The 22,183-nt window shown below is 38.2% G+C and overlaps 2 protein-coding genes across 3 annotated transcripts; one reads left to right on the top strand and one right to left on the bottom strand.

Annotated features, from left to right (window-relative positions):
- Positions 1-726: 726 nt before the first annotated feature.
- WDR83OS (WD repeat domain 83 opposite strand) lies at positions 727-15,215 on the bottom strand. Its single transcript, XM_063292487.1, has 4 exons — positions 15,083-15,215; positions 5,194-5,299; positions 3,438-3,535; positions 727-956 (listed from the first exon to the last, which is right to left on the bottom strand). The coding sequence occupies exons 1-4, from the start codon at positions 15,130-15,132 to the stop codon at positions 890-892; spliced, it is 321 nt and encodes a 106-aa protein (XP_063148557.1). The 5' UTR covers positions 15,133-15,215; the 3' UTR covers positions 727-889.
- A 46-nt stretch (positions 15,216-15,261) lies between these two features.
- On the top strand, positions 15,262-21,951 carry WDR83 (WD repeat domain 83). 2 transcript variants are annotated; one of them, XM_063292486.1, is made up of 10 exons: positions 15,262-15,323; positions 16,408-16,666; positions 17,001-17,121; positions 17,708-17,813; positions 18,849-18,897; positions 18,986-19,112; positions 19,484-19,551; positions 20,021-20,129; positions 20,516-20,630; positions 21,446-21,951. In XM_063292486.1, exons 2-10 carry the CDS (start codon positions 16,564-16,566, stop codon positions 21,596-21,598), a joined length of 951 nt encoding a protein of 316 aa, XP_063148556.1. In that variant the 5' UTR covers positions 15,262-15,323; positions 16,408-16,563; the 3' UTR covers positions 21,599-21,951. The 2 variants fall into 2 exon arrangements, with proteins under 2 accessions (XP_063148556.1, XP_063148554.1); XM_063292484.1 differs by having other exon boundaries at positions 15,286-15,459; positions 16,416-16,666.
- Positions 21,952-22,183: the final 232 nt, after the last annotated feature.

The following is a 22,183-nucleotide window of genomic DNA, read 5'->3' as shown; positions in this document are numbered from 1 at the left end:
TGTATAGAAAGAAAAGAATGCATCACACTGCTTTACTTTTGAATGAGGTGCTAATTCCTAGCTCTGTCAACCCAATGCATAGTGTGAGAATTATCACTACCCCACCCTTAAACAAGACTCACAAAGTTGAAGAAATAAGTTCAGTTCTCCTTGAGAGCTGTGAGCATAATAGAGTGCTAAAGATGTTGCCTCCTTTTCTTCTTGCTGAGACTGTTTTAGTAGTCTGAAATGAGGAAATGCTGTATTTCCCAAGCCACAGAGGTAATTTGCATTGTGACAATGCTGTGACTGGCTGCAGAGTCAGTTAGCATTCCAGAATGAATCCATATTAAATGGATTTGAATAGACATCCTCAAGAAGGAAGAAAGCATACAGTATCTAGCTGGCCTTAAACTCTCAAGAGTCTTTTTTGCAGATGTGCCCAAGATAATCTAATTTTGTTCCCTATGTTCTGTTATTGGCAGATATACCAATAAATAACAGATAGTCCTCCCAAGACATTATTTCTGTTGTATGCTAATTGGCTTCAAGTACTGATGTGGCTTTTTAAAATTGATTTATTGATGATAAACTTGCTTCTGGACCACACTGATTCCTTTTTCCAGGGAGCAGACCTTCCTAATAGTCCAGGAAATATATTGAGAATTCATTGTTCATATTGGCTTGGTTAAGAGTCATATTGGCGGACAAACAAATTGCATTCTTAACACATTAAGAAAATTTGGCATCTTTAACAATAATTACTTTATTGATATAGCGAAGTAAATATTTCCAATATGTTGCAGTGCACTTGTGCAACTATGCTTATGTTGTCTAAGAAAATGTTCCACTCCCAACAGGATAGCACCTCTACTTGGCAAGAGGAGTTTTAAAGGAAGGTGTTATCTTTTCACCAAGGAGGAGACATGGGCTGGGGATTTTGAAGATAGGACATCACTACAGCAGAGATGGACAACCTGGTGAAAGGATAGTAGTGACAGAATTATTGTAGAATCCTTAACATTTTATCCACAGTAATATCAAAATTAATTACAATTATCCCAACATTCCAAATAGGTAGTCAAATTTAAAATGTTTGTTTGTTTGTGTTTATCAATCAAATTTATCACCGCCCATCTCCCCCACACAGAGGGACTCTGGGTGGTTTATCTACATGCACTCAGGAATATGTATTTGATATCAGTCTAAATTTCTTTCTTGCAAGTGCTTTCCTCAGCAACAATTAGCAACTGAGAAACTAAACAAATACTTCTTGCCCTTGAAGCCTCAACTAGAGGTGGCTCACAAAACAAATAACTTCTACCAAATTAACAAGAAGTGATTTAATTTATAATCCTTAGCCTTTACTGAAATTCACTGAATGATTTTTTCAGGCAGAAAAGGACTAAAACTTCAGAATTTAAACAAGAAAATAGAGTTTTCTATGAGAAAAGCAGAATAATATCAATTTAAAAATACTTTATTGTTAGATTCAAGCATTATAATCCCAAAAAGGAACAGAACAGTCTGAAAAAGAGGTCAATGGACAAGAGGATAAATTAGAAAGGGAGAAAGAGCTAGTTTATTACTTAAGCTGCTGACACAACTAGAGAAAGGGGGAATCGTTACTTATAGGCTAAATCCTCAAAAATGCAAAAATCAAGGATTTCCACATCTACTGGACAGCGCCCATACCGGGTTCCAAAACTGTAATGGGCCCCTAAAACTGCCAGCAGAGTTGCTTTCACAGTGTAAAAATCTGAGGCAATCACCTATTTATCAGAAAGGAAGATAATCCCATAGGCATCTGCTGATAGCTCCAGTAGTGAAAATAAGATGAGTGCAGTGACAGTGTAATTCAAAACCTACCCCTCTGTACTTGCATTCTGGCATCAGACAGATGTATTTAAGCCATAGGGTTTGCATTGTGACATCACGATGTATGTTTCATCACTCTCTTTCCTCCAGGAACTCTTATGGGTGATCTTAAATTCAAGACAACCTCCCTCCCTCCTCAAAAAAGAAAGATTAAAGAGGGGGGAAAACCCATAAATAAAAAAACCCATGTACTGCCCAACTTCATTGTCATGTAAACCCAGGTTGCCAACCAGTCCTGGAGATTTGCTCCCCTCAATAAATTTGTCCATGTGTTAACTTGTATATTATGTAGAAACATATATAAAAGCCCACAGCCATAAAAGAACAAAGCAGCAACAAAAACAAATTGAATAACTATTGATTAAAATGAATTGCCTGTAAAATGACACACCCCATAATAATTGATTCCTATCTGCACGTACATATACATACCATTCTCATATATAGAAAACCCTGTCATACAAATCTAGAAGTACAAACATACACAATCCACTTCTTTTCAATACAATAGCAAAAAAGAAGAAAAGAAATGGAAATACAGGTAGGAGGTAGTTGCACTATAAAGGGAAAGGAAGAAAATACATTGAAAGAAACTGCATAAGGTTAAGAACTTATCAAGCAGAGGGAAAAAAAGCAGCTCTATTGAGGCTTTACAAAAAGAGTTTAAATTCATCATGCAAGCAGAGGGGAGCCCCACCCCACTCAAGTCTCCCAGGTGATAAAGGTTCAAAGGGATTGATATTTACAGGCATTTCCTCATGGCAGATGTAAACATGAAACCCTGTGAAGATCAGATCACTGAGGTGACTTGAAGCTTGTGTGACTTTTAATCCTAGGATGTTTGCTTCCACATGTAAAGTGTGAATGTCCAGAATGAGTCAAAGGAATATGCTATCACTGCTTTTGCCTCTCCACTGATGGACTCCAGATCCATTTTTCTAGAGTCCTTACTTACAGTGAGGTAGAAGTTGCTGCTCCCTTTCAATAGTGCCTGCTTCTTAAAGTAACATCTCTTCTATTCTGTAAATATAACATCTATCTCAATTCCAAGGAGCCTTTGAAAGGGTGGACAATGAGGCAGGTTTACCTGGATCCCTTGCATACACGTTAAGAGGTAAAGAGGCAAAATGGAGATGCTCAGGCAAAAGAAGCTAATAAAAATTTACCACAAAAGCTAGTTTTCTAGATTCCATTATTTGGCAACTTTTCTTGTCAGTGGTGATGTACCACACTGCTCTTCCAGGAGTATAAACTCAGCAGAAAGGCCAACACAAGGAAGAGAAGGCAACTTCAGTTATCAATCTATCATGGAGCCATCAAGGCTTCATTTTGATGAGAGGTGAAACAGCTTTTATTTTGAACAGAGGGGGTCCCCATCAGCTGGAAAGCTACTCAAATCAAATGAAAGACAAGAATCAGTAAGCTTTTTGGGCTGATGGGCATATTTGGAATTTTGAGAACTTCGGTATTAGCATTCCTGAAAAATAATTTCCAGGGCAAGACCTATGTACTCAGAAATGACTACCATGGGAAACCAGGACACAATACAAGTCTGAAAGATGTAAAAGAATATGGCTCACATGAAACTGCTCATCATCTGTTTGGTGTCTTCTGAGCTCCTAGAGTTGGCAAAGCTGATAAATGAGCAGTAGACAGCAATCCAAGCACACCACTTTAGCTGCAAACACCATAGAAAAATACGGTGAGAGCCTCATGGGGTCACAAAAATGTATCAGAGTTATTCACGTTTAACAATATTTTATTTATTTATCAAACTTTATCACTGCCCATCTCTCCCACATGGGGTTTATAAATATTCCACTTTGTTCTTCCTGGGAACTCAGGGACAGTCTTCAGTTTTAAAAACTAATAAATATTGCTAAAGCATATTCATGGCCAAGTTACTTATAAAACACATATGATTAAAAATAAATAATTAAAGCCATATTAAAGAATTCAGACTTTTTCAGTTGTCAATGAGAAATATGAACTGAAAATTCTAACTTCAAAAGAGACATATATGACATACGAAGTTGTGTGCTTTAATAATCTTAACAAGAAAATGTATATGTTGAGAATTAGTATTGCAGAACTTATGAGGATTAGAAAAAACACATCAACATTCCTTCAACATTTTGTTAACACATTCAGATAGAGATTTATTATTTGTGAAATACCACCATACAGATCTCAACATACTGTTATTACAGAGTAGGTTTTTCTGGATTTTTTCCTAAACTTTGTATGTTGTCATTCCCAAATAGAAACTCATGCAAAGCTTTCTCTTTTTTTAGATTATTTTAGCACCAGTTAAAAGATTTGACACTGTAGGTGTAGACTATTCTTATTTGAATAAAGCCTTGGCCATCCGTAAAAAGATGGTGATGACTGAGGATCAAATAAATGGCACTGAGTAAAGCTTATACACATCTCATAATTAAGTTGCACTTCTATATATACTAACCTGATGATGGCTTCTAAGTTATATAACTAATTGTTATTTCATACAAGCCATCCATTCAGAGCACACAGCTGAATTACTATTAGAGTATCTGTCTCTTAATGCTATCAGAGATCTGTTATAATTAAACTCTTAGATGTTTTAATCTAGAATTGAGATCTGAATAATATGAGTTGTTGTAAAGTAACTGACATATTTTCAAAGATGTTTATATATGATGGGACTATTACCAGTTGATGGGTATTATTATCGCTTTTACTTAGAAGAGAAGTGATGTTATCCTCTAGGTACAATTTAGATCCCTTAGGCAGAATCAAACTGAAATTAATGAAAGGCATCCTAGTATAGGATACACCTTTATATACTGCCTGTGGCATGGATATATAGTGAACCATTCATCCAATGAAAGGAACTTCATTTTAACTATTCTGTCATCTATAATGTTCCATAATACTTACACAGCCTTTAGAGGCAGTCTTGATTTCTTCTGGAATCATTTATATTAATACACCTTCAACAGCCTATGTTAGCTTCACTCAAACTACTAAAAATAAACTCCATTAATATGAATTGAAACATTAAGCTATTAATTCACTGCCAAGAGTTAAATAGTAACTGGTCAGCCTTTGGGGGTTGAAAGGGAAATGTCTAAACTGAGATACATTGTGCAGTTAATCCAATTCAACCCAGGGAAGAAGGAAAACTGGAGCTTATGAAGAATCATCCAGTTCTTATTGCAGAATGGTAGGATTATACCATCCAATAGCAATTCAGTAGTTATATAGTAATATGCAAGTAGTATAACATTTTACTTGATTTGTTCAGCTAGAGCTCTTGATGTCTTTCAGTCAAAAGCTGGGTATTCTAATACTCACTTTCAGCATTAAGCCACACATACTGAAAATCATTCCTAGCAGATTCATATAATCTGGTGTGGGATCTTCCAAGGTAGGGTTGTTTTCTGTAGTTGGAGGCTTGTATCTGCAAATGAAAACTCATTAGAGAGAAAAGCAAAAGTATTATATTCAAACATAAAACAAATGTTTCTAGCTACAATTTCAAACTGGGGAGCAAAACTTAAACTGTACTTTCCCTGCAAAAAATAAAATGTCATGCACAAAGTCAACAGCCTGAAAAAAGAAATGGCATCAAGGTTCAGCATCTTTCTCCCCCAAGTTATACTTCACCATGCTGCAGAAAGATCTCTCCAAATTATAATAAAGGCTGTTTTGTTTCAACCACTTCAAATAAAAAAGAATAGGAGAGGAGTCTTGTTTCAATATGCACAAAAGAGGCAGGATTTTGAGCTAAGCTCTGTAGTTATATAAAATCTGTGTACAGATAGACCTCATTTAGTGAATGCTTTTTAGTGACCATTCATAGTTACGACGATGATGAAAAAGTAACTTTACGACCAATCCTCTCATTTATGACCTTCACAGGTCTGTAAAGCAAAGGAAAGCTGAAGTAAGATCATAAGCACAGTTGCAGTTTCACTTAGCAAACATTTTGCTTAATAATGGAGTTGCCAGTCCCAACTGTGGTCACTAAATGAGCACTACCTTTAATAGTGCTAGTATTACTAAATAATGTAATAAAAATCATATTCTGAAGCACTTGTAACTCTTCAATATATAAGCCTCATACAGGTAGCCCTCGGGTTACGATGGCAATTGGGACTGGGATTGCCTTCACTAAGCAATGCTGTTGTAAAGCATGACATCACATGACCACATCATTTAACAATGGCAATCCCAGCAGTCCTGATTGCCATCATAACCCCAGGATGCGTGGATCGTTAGGTGGGAAGAGGTGGGAGTCCCAGGTAAGGAGTGCGAGAGGGATGTGTGGGTGCTGCGGACACTAAGGAGCACGGGCAGGTTGGTAGGGGCTGTGGGAACGCTGGTGGAGGCCTCGGACAGGTCGGTGGAGTCTGTGGGAGGGCTGGCGGATGCTGCAGGAGGGCAGGGAGGTGCTGCGGGTGGGTGCACATGATAGAGTGCAGGTGGGAGATGCTACAGAATATGAGATCCCTGGGATCTCGTACTCCATAGTGGGCTCCTCAGGACAAAAAGCAGCAGGAGCAACTTACTGGGGTGACTTGCGACCTTCCCTACCGGCCTCATTAACTTTGCTTGTGGGAAGCTGGCAGGGAAGGTCGCAAATGGCAATCACGTGACATGGGTCACTGTGATGTTGTAATCGCAAGCCAGACACCCAAGCATCTGGATTGCAATCACGTTACTGTGGGGACACTGCAATGGTCAGAATTTCAAGGGCCAGCCATAAGTCCATTTTTCAGCACAGCTGTAACTTTGAACGTTCACTGAACAAATGGACATAAGCCAAAGACTACCTATGTAGGCAAAGATGACATTTAAGGCTCAGAAATCAAGATGAATTATCTCTCTTTATTGGATTCCTCTGATAAAAGGGGCTTCCATAAGTAAAAACCATGCAAAAGATGTAGGGCTCTCTTCTGCCTCATTCCATACATTTTTGGAATTGTTCTCTACAGATATAAGCAAAGTTGATATAGATACAGGCAAGAAAGTGAAGTAAAGAGAAAAAAAATCTGGAACAAAGGAGAGATTGTTGAGATGTGACTCCGGACAGCTGCTACTTGTAAGAAGACCACAGAAACTGCCGTTTTACTGTCAGCTTATGAGCGAAGTGGCTGGGAGTTGGGACTGCATCAGTCTCACACTCGCAAAGCAGCCTTATGGACATTAAGCTTGACCAAGCCTTTTATCTTAATCACTTCTACGGATTATTTTTTTTACTTCTTGTATATTGGAGAGATTAAGACCCTTCGGACTGGCAAGGTTTTACTGTATTCATCCGGTGAGTCTTCGCCTCCTTAAAAGACAACAGTGTAAATTTGATTTTAAACATTTTGAAAATATATGATTTTTTGGGACTATGCAGCAAAGGATCATTACCTTGCCACGGTGCTGGAGCTTGAGCACCTCAATGATGCCATGAGCTAAACCGTGAAGGGCCACCCAAGACGGGAAGGTCATGACAGAGAGGTCAGATTAAATGCGATCCCTGGGGAAGGTAATGGCAACCCACCCCAGTATTCTTGCCATGAAAACTAAATGGATCAGTACAACCAGAGATATGTCGGTATACCATCAGAAGATGAGACCCCCAGGTCGGAAGATGGTCAAAATGCTACTGGGGAGGAACAGAGGATGAGTTCAACTAGCCCCAGACGTGATGACACAGCTAGCTCAAAGCCGAAAGGACAGCTAGCAGGCGACGGTGCTGGTGGTGAACGGCGAATCCAATGTTCTAAGGATCAACACACCATTGGAACCTAGAATGTAAGAACTATGAGCCAGGGCAAATTGGATGTGGTTATCGGTGAGATGTCAAGATTAAAGATAGACATTTTGGGCGTCAGTGAACTGAAATGGACTGGAATGGGCCACTTCACATCAAATGACCACCATATCTACTACTGTGGACAAGAGGACCACAGAAGAAATGGAGTAGCCTTCATAATTAATAGTAAAGTGGCTAAAGCAGTGCTTGGATACAATCCAAAAAATGACAGAATGATCTCAATTCGAATTCAGGGCAAGCCATCTAACATCACAGTGATCCAAATATATGCCCCAACCACAGATACTGAAGAAGCTGAAGTAGAGCAGTTCTATGAGGATCTGCAGCACCTACTGGACAACACGCCTAAAAGAGATGTTATTTTCATCACAGGAGACTGGAATGCTAAGGTGGGCAGTCAAATGACACCTGGAATTACAGGTAAGCATGGCCTGGGAGAACAAAACGAAGCAGGACATAGGCTGATAGAATTTTGCCAAGACAACTCACTCTGCATAACAAACACTCTCTTCCAGCAACCTAAGAGATGGCTTTATACATGGACATCACCAGACGGACAACACCGAAATCAGATTGACTACATCCTTTGCAGCCAAAGGTGGCGGACATCTATACAGTCGGTAAAAACAAGACCTGGAGCTGACTGTAGTTCAGATCACGAACTTCTTATTGCACAATTTAGGATCAGACTAAAGAGATTAGGGAAGACCCACAGATCAGCTAGAAATGAGCTCACTAATATTCCTAAGGAATATGCAGTGGAGGTGAAGAATCGATTTAAGGGACTGGACTTAGTAGATAGGGTCCCGGAAGAACTCTGGACAGAAGTTCGCAACATTGTTCAGGAGGCGGCAACAAAATACATCCCAAAGAAAGAGAAAACCAAGAAGGCAAAGTGGCTGTCTGCTGAGACACTAGAAGTAGCCCAAGAAAGAAGGAAAGCAAAAGGCAACAGCGATAGGGGGAGATATGCCCAATTAAATGCAAAATTCCAGAGGTTAGCCAGAAAAGATAAGGAATTATTTTTAAACAAGCAATGCGCGGAAGTGGAAGAAGACAATAGAATAGGAAGGACAAGAGACCTCTTCCAGAAAATTAGAAACATTGGAGGTAAATTCCAGGCAAAAATGGGTATGATCAAAAACAAAGATGGCAAGGACCTAACAGAAGAAGAAGAGATCAAGAAAAGGTGGCAAGAATATACAGAAGACCTGTATAGGAAGGATAACAATATCGGGGATAGCTTTGACGGTGTGGTCAGTGAGCTAGAGCCAGACATCCTGAAGAGTGAGGTTGAATGGGCCTTAAGAAGCATCGCTAATAACAAGGCAGCAGGAGACGATGGCATCCCAGCTGAACTGTTCAAAATCTTGCAAGATGATGCTGTCAAGGTAATGCATGCTATATGCCAGCAAATTTGGAAAACACAAGAATGGCCATCAGACTGGAAAACATCAACTTATATCCCCATACCAAAAAAGGGAAACACTAAAGAATGTTCAAACTATCGAACAGTGGCACTCATTTCACATGCCAGTAAGGTAATGCTCAAGATCCTGCAAGGTAGACTTCAGCAATTCATGGAGCGAGAATTGCCAGATGTACAAGCTGGGTTTAGAAAAGGCAGAGGAGCTAGGGACCAAATTGCCAATATCCGCTGGATAATGGAAAAAGCCAGGGAGTTTCAGAAAAACATCTATTTCTGTTTTATTGACTATTCTAAAGCCTTTGACTGTGTGGACCATAACGAATTGTGGCAAGTTCTTAGCGGTATGGGGATACCAAGTCATCTTGTATGCCTCCTGAAGAATCTGTATAACAACCAAGTAGGAACAGTAAGAACAGACCACGGAACAACGGACTGGTTTAAGATTGGGAAAGGAGTACGGCAGGGCTGGATACTCACCCTACCCATTCAACTTGTATGCAGAACACATAATGCGACATGCTGGGCTTGAGGAATCCAAGGCTGGAGTTAAAATTGCTGGAGGAAACATTAACAATCTCAGATATGCAGATGATACCACTTTGATGGCTGAAAGCGAAGAGGAACTGAGGAGCCTTATGATGAAGGTGAAAGAAGAAAGTGCAAAAGCTGGCTTACAGCTAAACCTCAAAAAAACCAAGATTATGGCAACCAGCTTGATTGATAACTGGCAAATAGAGGGAGAAAATGTAGAAGCAGTGAAAGACTTCGTATTTCTAGGTGCAAAGATTACTGCAGATGCTGACTGCAGTCAGGAAATCAGAAGATGCTTAATCCTTGGGAGAAGAACAATGACAAATCTTGATAAAATAGTTAAGAGCAGAGACATCACACTGACAACAAAAGTCCGCATAGTTAAAGCAATGGTGTTCCCTGTAGTAACATATGGCTGCGAGAGCTGGAGCATAAGGAAGGCTGAGAGAAGGAAGATAGATGCTTTTGAACTGTGGTGTTGGAGGAAAATTCTGAGAGTGCCTTGGACTGCAAGAAGATCAAACCAGTCCATCCTCCAGGAAATAAAGCCAGACTGCTCACTTGAGGGAATGATATTAAAGGCAAAACTGAAATACTTTGGCCACATAATGAGAAGACAGGACACCCTGGAGAAGATGCTGATGCTAGGGAGAGTGGAAGGCAAAAGGAAGAGGGGCCGACCAAGGGCAAGATGGATGGATGATATTCTAGAGGTGACGGACTCGTCCCTGGGGGAGCTGGGGGTGTTGACGACCGACAGGAAGCTCTGACGTGGGCTGGTCCATGAAGTCACGAAGAGTCGGAAGCGACTAAACGAATAAACAACAACATGCAGCAAAAGGGTGCTTAGTAAATGGAATCTGGAAAGTTAATAATGGATTAAGGGACCAGAGGGATTTGGTATTATAGTTTTGAATTGGAGGTATCTTCTCACAGGAAAATGGCAATTGCTTTGATTTTTTTTATGATAAGGAGGCCTTGAATGTTCGACATTACAGGGAGCCAGAGGATGAAGCAAATAGAACAGAATTCCTTAGTGCAAACTTTTGAATACCTCTCAGCTAAGTTACTGGATAGAATAGATTAATTGCTTGAGAAAGTGGACAGAATATTTATTTATTTATTACTCAAATTTAGCCACCACCCATCTCCCCCAGAAGAGGGACTCTGGGTGGTTTACAATAAAATCCCACATAAAACATAAACATTAAAATCACATAAAACAATTATGATAAAACACAATAAATAAATAAAATCCAAGAGAAATGTAAAATCCAGGCTGGTGGGAGGGACTCTACGGTGCGAGCCATCCCCAAGAATGGTTATTCACTTTCCCGCCCCAGAAGAGACTCTAATATGCTCTAATGAAGTTGTAAAACAAGAACAAGTTGTAATGGATGTCTATGAAATCAATTTGAAGGGGGATTTAAATGTAATACAAACTGATCTGATGGATGACTTATTCCCTAAAGGAGATGAACGGACATCAAACCAGGAAACTGATTTGGATAATTTTTTTCTTCTGGATATACAAAAGAGCTCTGCTAAGGTTTGGAAAGACTTTTTTAGAAGTGACAAACAAAAGGATAAACTTTACCTATTGGACATACAAAAGAAATCTGTTAAAGTTCTAAAGGATTTTTGCCTTGATACACAGATGACCAGCAAATTACTTCTGGGACTTTTCTTGGAGGGATTAAAGAATAATTTTAAAAATTCAGGGAATATTTATAAGGTTGGCTTGTTTGACCAGGGCTAAAAGAAGAAAAAAAAAAAAGAGAAGAAAGAAGAAGAAGAAAAAGTCCCCCTTTGGGGGAGATGGGCGGTGACAGAAATTTGAAAAATAAATAAATAAATAAGTTAGTTGGTTAGTTATATCTGGTTGCCCTTATTGGACTTTTGCTGACAAAGAATGATTTGCAAAGCATTTGGATTTTGTTTTTTGTTTTTTTAATCTAAAACATGAGTTATGGGGAGAAGAGAGATTATCTTTTATTTAGAGATGGTGATAAGCTACTAAAATTGTTTTTACCTGCTGGGATGAAGGGGAAAGTTACTTCTTTTCTTTCTCTTTTTTTCTTTTCTACACTCCCTCCCCTCCCCACTTTTTTGTTTGCATTTTTGTAGTTTCAATTGACTTTTATTCTTATCACTTATAATTCTTAATAACATTATTTGAAAAAAAACAATGCAGAGAGTTTGCAAATCTTTTACAAATTTGCAACTTGATGCATATATACTTGTATATAAATTCTTCTAAACTCAATTGGCATATTTGTGAGTAATCACACAAAGGATTGTACAGACAATCTCATTTGTGGCAGCCTAATTTAACTACATAGTTGAACAAGATTTAAACACATGGGTGTGTTTCTACTGCTCCATTCGGTATTATAGTTATCACTATCTGCTCTTAGCTATTTCTTAAATGTTGAGATAAAAAAGAAATAATACGCAGAAAAACAACAAGAAAACAACTTCATTTATTATCAGAGCTAATTATCAGACATCTTTAGTTTGGCAAAACAAAACAAAACAAAACAAGTCACGTATATCAGCACATTATCTTAGCACTGAATTTCAGATAATGACAAAAATTATTATCAGGATCAGATTTAATATGTTGAAGTCACATGACATTAGATTTCACTTGAACATTAGGAGTGCTTTTGTAATAATAACAGCAATTGCTGCATTTGCACTGGGAATCTCAAGCTCTGCAATGAGAAGAGAATTGGATTAGCTGACCCCCTCCACCTTCCTTCATATCCGTCTTGATATGCATCCTCATAATGGCATTTTTAAAAATCTAGCTATGAAAAATGTATTTGACACTTCAATAGTTCTACTTTAGAGATTCATATTCAAGCAACCACTCTACTTTATTTCTTCATTCTGTTTTCCAACTTATTTTCTGAAACTCAAGCCATAATTACTACTACTGTTTGTTGTTACTAAATTTTACTACATGTATTCTATATTGCAGAAACAACTAACACTTCCAAAACTGTTACGTAAGTAGGCATGCTGTAAGACCATAACTACTTACATACAGTTTTGGAAGTGTCAGTTATTTCTGCATTATAGAATACATGTCTACTTATGGTATGATAAAGTTAAAAGTTGAAGTTAACAAGGATTTTAAAAATCATTTTGCTAGGAGTGCCATACTGATAATCTGGAATAAATATAAGGTAAGACTGTCTCCTAATATACCATTATGGTTGTCACCTCAAGAAGCATTTGTTAGAAGAGAAAATGAGGGAGGAATAAGTTGGTTAAAATATAAAGACTTGTTACATGTTAAAGATGGGGAACTAAAACTTAAAACAAGGGAAATGTTAAGAGTTGGAAGGTTTTACATGTCATTAGTTCACCTATGCACAATTATTAGAATGTTTTAAAGTGGATAAAAAAATTATAAATTTGTTAATGAAATAACTCAGTTTGAAATGGAACTTTGTATAAATGATGAACATGTTATTACTAAAATGTACAAAATCTTGTTACAGATGAATTTCGAACATGAACAGGTTAAAGAATGTATGATTAAATGGGCTAAGAACTTTGCATATAATATTAAGTTGGAGCAATGGGAAAATATGTGGAATAAAGGTTTGAAATTCACTTTGAATTACAACTTAAAAGAAAATTTTTATGAGATGATATATTGTTGGTATTTAACTCCCTTAGTTGTCAAAAATGTATAATGATGCAACTAATGTTTGTTGGAAATCTCTGGTGGACTTGAGAGAAGGCTAAAAAGTTCTGGGATCAAATATGTATTACTATTCAAAAGATTCTTAAAGTTAATATACAAAAAAACCCCAGAACTGTTTCTTCTGAGTTTGATGGAGAAGGAGTTAGAGAAACAACATGGAGTTTTGCTATTATACATGATAGACTTTTATATGAACAGTGATGGAAAGATCCACAAATACCTACAGTTGAAGATTGGATTGTTAAATTAATGGACTTGGCTCAAATGGCTAAACTAACAGCACTAATAAGAGAACACTCTGTTTCTGGATTTATATCTATTTGGCAACCACTTTTAGAGTACTTGCTTGTGGTAGAAAAAAATGAAATTTTGTTCTTGGCTTTTAGTGATTAAATAGTTTGTTTTATTAGAAATGTTACTATGGTTTAACTAATGGTAAGAGATTATATTTGTAAATTTATATCTGTATTGGAGAAAGTTGGAAGTCACTTTCTGTCTTTGTTTTCTGTCTATTGACACTTCTTTAGTTTTTTTTTCTTTTTTCTTTAATTCTATTCTCTATCTTTTCTATCCTTTCTTTGTATTTTAATTATATTTTGAAAAATAATAGCTCTAAAAAAACTGTATGTAAGGAAAATATATTGCCTCTTCCCTCATGTACATTCAAATAATATACCAAACAGAAAGTCACTCATATTTTAATAATGCACTATTAAAATAAATGGACTAGAGCCATGCCTGTCTTATTTCAATACACCAATACATTTTTCTCTGAACTGAAGCTTTAGCCTGAAATTAGCCATATCAAATAATGTTATGGTTTCTTCAGGCTTTCTTCAGGCATCAATTTATCCTCACTTTGAAGTTGCACTATTAAGTACCCTTGGACTTTTCTAGATAATCAACATTTAGTAAACTATAAGCAGTTAGGCTAGAGTTAAAGGAACTGGGCAACAAATTAAGTGAAAACTCTAACTCTTTTGTTGTCATTTAATAGTTGCTGGATTTTTGTATCTGGAACTGGGAGTTTTAAGTTAGCTACTAACTTACTACAGGGCACACAGACTTAGTTCTTGAAAGTAAATAATACTTTCACACTTCAAAGCATTCCATTTTTCAGGAAAAGTGCCAGTCTTCCACCGCCATGAGTTGTGAATGTAGTGCTGTGTGAAATGTGATTATGCAAATTACAGCATCACTGCACCTTTTGAACAGTACCCATGAAACTGCCGTGGGAGACTGCTCATAGCATTTTGTAAGCTTTTTTTTAACCCTTCCCCAGTACTTTATTATTAATATAATAATAATAATAATATCATCAGCTCTGGGCAGACCCACCTGTAAATAGCAAGGCCAAAGTCTGACCTTTCAAAATCGAATCAATATGTAAATAACCTCTCGCTCTCACCAGGTTACACATAGGTATTATTGCCAGAGAATCAGGGCCCATTTTAATCGTTTGAAACTATCTGTCCTTTCGCAATATTTGTCCCCAGTCCCCCTTTTCTACCATGACAGAGATTTGTTCCTATGTGATTTTCCATCGCTATCCCTAAAATGACAGTAGCCAGGCCCCTCTCGCGACCTCGCTATGATGTTGCCATAGTGACTCCAGGCAAGTCACGTGCCATCATTCGTGACTTGTCCGTTCGAACTTCCTCTGTGCTACAGCAACTCCGGGCCCAATTCGTGACGTTACCATGCCAACTCCCAATCCCACACTACAGCTGACCTGAGAATGCGGTTGGGACGCCGCGGGTCTGCCATGCTGTTGCTAGACATCCCACTTTGCCGCGGGCTACTGACAACGACCTCCTTCAGGACTGCAGCAACTTCCGCTTCCTTTCAGTGCCCCAGGGGGATGATTAAAAGTGTAACACCCTCGAGTTTAGGCGTTTTAGTTCCGGTCTATGAGCACGCTGATGTTGACTCGAGAGGCCTTGAAACTAAAATTTCTGGAGGAGGAGGAGGAGGTATGTCGTAGCCCTTCCTTTCTCGCGTGGGGAAACTACGCTGAGCAGGGTGGAACTAATGAAACTAGACTGGAGGAGTAAATTGACGAGTTGACGCCTGTATTTTCCTATAATCTTTCTTCTTGCTATTTCGTAAGTAAAAGCTGCAAGAGATTACTAAGAAATGTGAACTATTTTCCCACATGAATAGTTCCATGGTTCAAGGAGGCGGCGGCTGTGTAGGAAACAATTTGATTTCAATAGCTGGCTTTGTTTATATTTCGAGAAATCGAGCTTTGAAAGGATCCCTGGTACAGCCTACCCCCCCACCCTCAAATCCTCTCTCTGATAAAACTTTATTTGAATGTCCGGAGACTCTCCATATAGCAGCATCGTCTGCTACAGACAAAACGAGAGCTGCAGATCTGGGCTGCGAAAGTCCGGACCAGCATTCGATGGCAGCAAAAAGAGATTCGGCTAGCTCATTGCTGCCACATAGTGGTTGTCCGGGTTTGTAGCCCCAGTCAAATACCAACCCCTGTGATTCTTCCCTTCCCTGCTTTATCCTGAATATTTAGTCAGCCTGATACTTTTTTGGACATTCAAAAGCTTGCATCTATTCTGTGAATCTTCAGTTGGTCTAATAAAAAACGGGTTTCAATCCTTGGGTCCCCCATACCCACCCTTGATACAGCTGCTATATAAGAAAGGCACCATAAAGAACAATGAAGTGTTGGTATAATGTCTAGAGAACTAAACCTGCAAAGATTTCGAAAGAAGAGCATTCTCAGCAGACCTTTCTGAAAGTTTAAGATGTCCTAGATATGCTTCAGCAAGATAGGCTTGTAAAGATAACAAGGGGTGTGAAATGTGAGGATGCAAACAGGCTTCTCAAGAAGACTGGCATATTGTTATTCAGCAACTTCCCAAATCTACAATTTACAACATGGGGATATTGTGTTGCTTCTGTGTAACAAGTGTAGTCTAGATGTTTGACAGTTTACTAGATAGCCATTGACTGAAATGATCTATTTTGAAACAAAACTGGTTGCTTAAATAGTGATTGCAACTGACAAATATTTTCTTTGTGTCTCTTATTTTGCAGTAAGGTAGTGTAATTCCAGAGGCAACGAATTCCCAGAAGCAACATAGTCCTAACACAATCTGCATTAGGATATTCCTGATTCTAGAGATTTTGCTGTGGGTGTTCAGTATTATGCACATGGAAAAATCTTTTTAGTGATCAAGCTACGTCTGTGTTATGGCCTTTCCAGAACCCAAGCCCAAGAAGCCTGAGCTTCCCAAAAAATTGCTGGGCACACTAGAATGTAAACAAGGAGCTATAAGAGCAGTTAGATTCAATGGTGAGTGTATTTTTGATTCCATAAGATAGGAATAGTAGTTTTGAGTTATTAGAACTAGGGAAAACTGAGAAGCAAATTTATGTAAAAATAATAGTGTACAACTGTAAGCTTTTAGTAACTCATGAACAGATAAAGAAAACAGTTGTAATGATTGTGAAAAGATAGCTAGATGAGAGATGTATCTTGTTTGTTGGGTAAGAAAGTCTGAAATTGCAAAATGAACAGTGGAATCTGCATCATTCAAGAAGAAATGAAACAGACTGTTTTCTAGGGATTCCCTGGAATTTGCTCAAATAGATAGTGTATAATGAGGCTTGGCTTTTCTTTTTCCCAGTGGATGGAAATTACTGTCTCACCTGTGGCAGTGACAAGTCGCTCAAGCTTTGGAACCCACATAAAGGGACTCTCCTCAAGACGTATTGTGGCCATGGCTATGAAGTCCTAGATGCTGCAGGGTAAGAGCTAGGGGAGATGGATCAACTTTAGTAAAACAAACAAACAAACAAAAATTGCTGTGAAATACCTTAAGACAATTTAAGATAAATAGATGATGGTGAAGGGGGTCTACAAAAGATATTATTTTGCAAAATATAAATAGGTAAAATTCCACAATGAAATAAAAATATACTAAAAATAATCTTGACAATAACTACTCCATAATGTAATTGATAAAGCTAATTTATTTCAAAAATTCAGTATGAAATTAAACAATTTAAGTTATTACTCTTATATAAAACTGTTTCTATGAGGTTTTGGTAAGGAAAAAAAAAGAATGACACAATAATTATCCAGGAAATTCTACTCATTTGCCATATTTTTAAAATCTTGCCCACTCATTCAAACCTTTTTTTACTATCAAAATGACAGGAAACTTACATTTAAAAAACTTGAGAACCTCAGTATATGTTCTGCACTCACATATTACAATGGAAGACTTGCATATACAGCTCTTAAAAACAAAAGTACACTATTGATTTAGATGCTAAGGAAAGTTATTTCTCTTGCTTTTCCCATTCCCTTCTTTATCTCTGCTTTCCATAGATCATTTGATAACAGCCAACTTTGTTCATGTGGAGCAGACAAAACAGTTGTGCTGTGGGATGTTGCCACAGGCCAAGTGATTCGCAAGTTCCGTGGCCATGCAGGGGTAAGACATGTTTTGTCCTTTGAGATGCCTGGAAAATGGGAAGATTCATGTCTTTCTGAAACATGAATTTCTCTGAGTTTCCATCTTAGAGGATAACAGTAATGTGTTCTGCTTCTGAGAGCCTCAGAAGTCTTTTCAAGACTTACAAAGGGTTCATCTGCTCACTCAATGTACTTTAGTTGGATGATTAGGTCCTCTGTGCACAAAAGTCTTTGTCATGTGCCTGCAGCAATCTTTGGCCTGCTGTAGTATTTTAACTTTAGAATATGATTATGACAGCCTATTGATTGTTCTTTTCATGAGCATAGTTAAATGGAATATAAATAATATATTTCTGCTCAGTATACTTGTGTTTGTGTCTTATTGGAAAAATGTAAACCTGTAAACATGTGCACACCTGATACTGGGGCCAAGGATTATAGTGGGATTGGCAATAAGTAGGAGTGGTAAAAAACCTACAGTACCTGATGAAGAGAGTAGTTAAGGAAAAATATAATGCCTAATAGTTATGAAACTATGTAGGAGGTTTGACTAGCTGGGGTTAGGGATGAGATTACAGCTGTGCAAACATTTGAAGGATGCTTTGCAAGGTACATAGGTGTGAACAAAGCATCTCTCCTTGAAGTTGTTTTGTTTTACAGACAAAACTTCTGTGTCTGTTGGCAAATCAAAGTAGCTCTGAATGCATATGCATGCAATGACAACCAAGGAAAGATATTGAAGTAGTCATGCTGAACTTCCTGGTGGCAATGGTTGCTTCAACAGTTTGAGAAAGGATGCTTCATTCACACTAATGCATTTTGCTTTCAATTGCTTTGCACAGCTATGGATGAAATAATAATGGAGAGAAATGTCTGGAATTCCAGCTACTGCAAACGTTTGCAATACTTGAAATGAAGTGTTGAAGGACGGGGGAGTGGGAAGAGAGAATGTAGACTTGTACGCACTGTTCACTTCCAGGAATGGAAAGTCAGATATAACTCGGGAACAATAGCAATCCCTAATCTTTTTATATTTTCTTTTTCTACTGGACAGAAGGTAAATTGTGTCCAGTTCAATGAGGAGGCCACTGTAATTCTTTCAGGTAAGAAATCTTCTTGCCTTGCCTTACATGTTGCTTCTTGATTATTCATCCTAGCCTTTATTTAGCATGCATCTTTGCTTTCCTGCAGGTTCCATTGACTCCAGTGTCCGTTGCTGGGATTGCCGCTCACGCAGACCAGATCCTATCCAAATCTTGGATGAAGCCAAAGATGGCATCTCCAGTCTGAAAGTCTCAGACTATGAAATTCTTACAGGGTAAAGGATAGGATGAAGTTTGAATTGGAAGGGGTAAATTTGGTGCTTTGTTAAACCCAGAGTAGATCCTTTTAGAGAACATGTTAAATATTCTCAACCTTTCCATGTGTGCTTTCATTTTTTAAATAACTTTCTCCTTTTGGAACAGAATCTAAACCATGTGTCAGTTTCTGCTAAAAGATGAGAAGATTAAAGTATGGATTACTGTACTGGAAACTTTCAGAATTCCATAATCCAAACTCACTGATAAGCATGTGTTATGGTACAAGGACATGCATGTTTTGGTTTGAGAATGAGTATTTTTGAAGTGCATGGTTTGAGACTTCAGGGTCAGAGTATTCTCTTAACAGTGTTGCTGTGTTCTTTCCCAGTTCTGTGGATGGACGTGTCCGACGCTATGACCTCCGTGCTGGAGAGCTCTACTCAGACTACATTGGAAGTGAGTATCATATATGGAATATCTGCTAATCTGGTGAAGTGAGAACCACATTTTCCAAGATGTCGCTCCTGTTGTAGGATATAGTGCCTTTACCTGTCTTGTGCTTGACAAATAACTCACGTTTTTTCATCTTCTCTTTGGTAGATTTCCATCAGGTTCAAACTGAAAAGTGTCTGCAAGGATACCAATTGTATCTTCAGGCTCGCTTCCACATTTGGTGATTATGTGCCATCAAGTCACATAATCATTGTCACTGTCAACTCAGATTTTCTCCATGATGCATCCATACACTCTTAGACAATAGTTAGCACGTACTTGGCATAATCTCTGCAAACCACTATTCCTTCCTTTTTTCTTTTTGAGCAGATTCTGAAGGATTTTACCAAGTCTCTCTCTTCTTTATGCACATAGACCCTTATATCCACTGCTTGAAGCAATAACATCCAGCATTGCCACGTTTTCATTATAGGTCCCATTACCTGTGTATGTTTCAGCAAGGATGGGCAGTGTACACTGGCTGCTAGCTTGGATTCTACACTGCGATTGCTGGACAAGGATACAGGCGAGCTACTAGGAGAGTAAGCAAACACTTTTCATTAACTGTGATGCTTCCTTTAGCAGTTGGATTAAGATTGAATCCAGCTATTCCCAGTACAGAAGTATGAGTATGTGTTGAAGAGCAGGATGTAATTGCTTTAAATACACATAGATATTTTAAACATGCATAGACATTTTCCCTTAATTATTAAGTTAGAGAAAAAGATGTATTTATGCAATAGATTTTTATGTATATAGTAAAGATCTTCTGTGGCTATGAATCAGTTTGTTTCAAATTTTCTGTGTCCTTTTTTAAATTAACTTCCTACTTACCCAAGAATTGGTAGCAGCTTCAGGTACCTTACTAGGGAAAAGGGTTCTAAGATGGTCAGGAATAATTTCCTTGTTCTCCTAATTGTATCTCCAGCTACACCGGCCACAAGAATGTAACTTACAAGATGGACTGCTGCCTAAGTGAAAGAGACACACACATTGGGAGCTGCTCAGAGGATGGAAAAGCCTATTTCTGGGATCTGGTTGAGGTGAACAGGATTGGTTGGGAAAATCTAGGGCTTTCTTCTGAGGTAGTCATGTGACTTTTCAGTGAGCTGGTCATTGGGGCAGAACCAGAATTCTACTTGGTTGGACAATTTTTTCTAGAAACAAAGGAGGCAGCCCACCTTCTTTTCCCAGCACCCAGTAACCATCAGCAGGAAACATTAGACATCTAAATTGGGAGCAGGAATATCAGTTATTTTTATTGGTCTGTTTCATTTGGTCTTACTTAGTTGTTTAAATGGAATTACTTACAATATAAGCAGTAGAGTAGCAAAATCAATACAAGTTTTTAATCCAAGAGATAAATGACACTTGGCATAAGAGATCCAGGTATTATATCTGACGTTTATAAGTCGAGCATTTCTATGAAAATAGTTTATTTGGCTTGAAGCTAAGTGCAAGGCTTATATCAGTACAAGGTAAGCACTATTTATTTCTTTCCTGCCTGGTGAAGTTCTTGAGCCATGTAGCATTTCTTACTATTCAGCTAATTATCAAATGTGGACAATTTCTTCTTAATATTATTCATTTAAAATAACTGGCTTTGCTCTGTTCACCAGAATTTGCTGGAGATTTATCTTTCCTAGTCCCTTGTCCAATCCTCTTCTCTAAGCTCATGCTGGTTAATGAGAAGACACTGTCACAAGCAGTTGAAGGAAACTTACAACAGCCCTGGAAGCCAGCTATTCCCCATACTTGCCTATTTGGTGATGATAGTTGTGCAGATAATATATCTGTATGTAATCTCTGTCCTCTGTGGGTTTTGTGACCCATGTAAGTTTGTCCTTTTTTTCCCTAGGGCTCCCTTGTTCTGGTCTTGCCAGTGTGCAATACTGCTGTCCAGTCACTGTCCTTCCACCCAGCTGAAACCTGCCTGCTCACTGCTGCAGAGGGTCTTGTCCAGTGTTGGAGGGAAGAATCTTACACAGCTGAGGAAGGGGCACCTGCCTGACTAGCATTGCCTTCATTTGAGCAGGACTGCAGATGCAGGATTGTGGACATTTCTGACATACTTCTCTACAGCAGAGTACAGTTCTGTGTCCTTTGCCTTCAGGAGGAAGGATGGAGCATAGTTTGGACTCTACTTCTTCTGTAGAACCAGCCTGACTGAATGCCATCTGTAGGACAGGATCTCATCTTAGGGAAAATCCTTGCGCTTTCAGGACTTAAAAGTTTCCTTCCTTTAAGTGACAGTATTTTTTAATTCAGTCTATGTATTACAGCTGTTAGTCTGAGTAAAACATTCCTTTTTTTTAAATGGGGTGTTTCTGGATAAGAAGAAATTAAAATACAGTTTAAATTGTGTGTGGGCATTGTTTCGTTGTAAGCCTCTGGTTCATGTGCTTGAACTACATAAGCAAGCACTAATCTTAATTTTTCACTTGGACAAATACATTAATTAAAAGCATCACTGTAAGAAAATCTCAAAAAGAGAAGATCATTTTGCTTTCTGACCCTTAGATGTTTACCTGTTTAAGGATGAACAGGAAAAAACATTTTGATTGCTGATGTTCAGAAGTACTCAGGCACTGTTGGT

This window comes from Candoia aspera, chromosome 2 (assembly GCF_035149785.1).
Source record: "Candoia aspera isolate rCanAsp1 chromosome 2, rCanAsp1.hap2, whole genome shotgun sequence".
Taxonomy (NCBI): Eukaryota; Metazoa; Chordata; class Lepidosauria; order Squamata; family Boidae; genus Candoia; species Candoia aspera.
Note: the sequence above shows the minus strand (reverse complement) of the source record. Positions and strands in the feature narration are given on the sequence as shown.

What these genes read in the sequence shown, in the direction of transcription:
- WDR83 (XM_063292486.1), top strand. Translation starts at nt 16,564, where the DNA reads ATGGCCTTTCCAGAACCCAAGCCCAAGAAGCCTGAGCTTCCCAAAAAA. An exon ending in AAGAGCAGTTAGATTCAATG is followed by an intron (nt 16,667 to 17,000) that starts GTGAGTGTATTT and finishes TCTTTTTCCCAG; the next exon opens with TGGATGGAAATTACTGTCTC. An exon ending in ATTTCTGGGATCTGGTTGAG is followed by an intron (nt 20,631 to 21,445) that starts GTGAACAGGATT and finishes TTTTTTCCCTAG; the next exon opens with GGCTCCCTTGTTCTGGTCTT.
- WDR83OS (XM_063292487.1), bottom strand. Translation starts at nt 15,132, where the DNA reads ATGTCTAGCAACAGCATGGCAGACCCGCGGCGTCCCAACCGCATTCTC. An exon ending in CGTCCCAACCGCATTCTCAG is followed by an intron (nt 5,300 to 15,082) that starts GTCAGCTGTAGT and finishes TTTCATTTGCAG; the next exon opens with ATACAAGCCTCCAACTACAG. An exon ending in TGTGTGGCTTAATGCTGAAA is followed by an intron (nt 3,536 to 5,193) that starts GTGAGTATTAGA and finishes TGGTGTTTGCAG; the next exon opens with CTAAAGTGGTGTGCTTGGAT.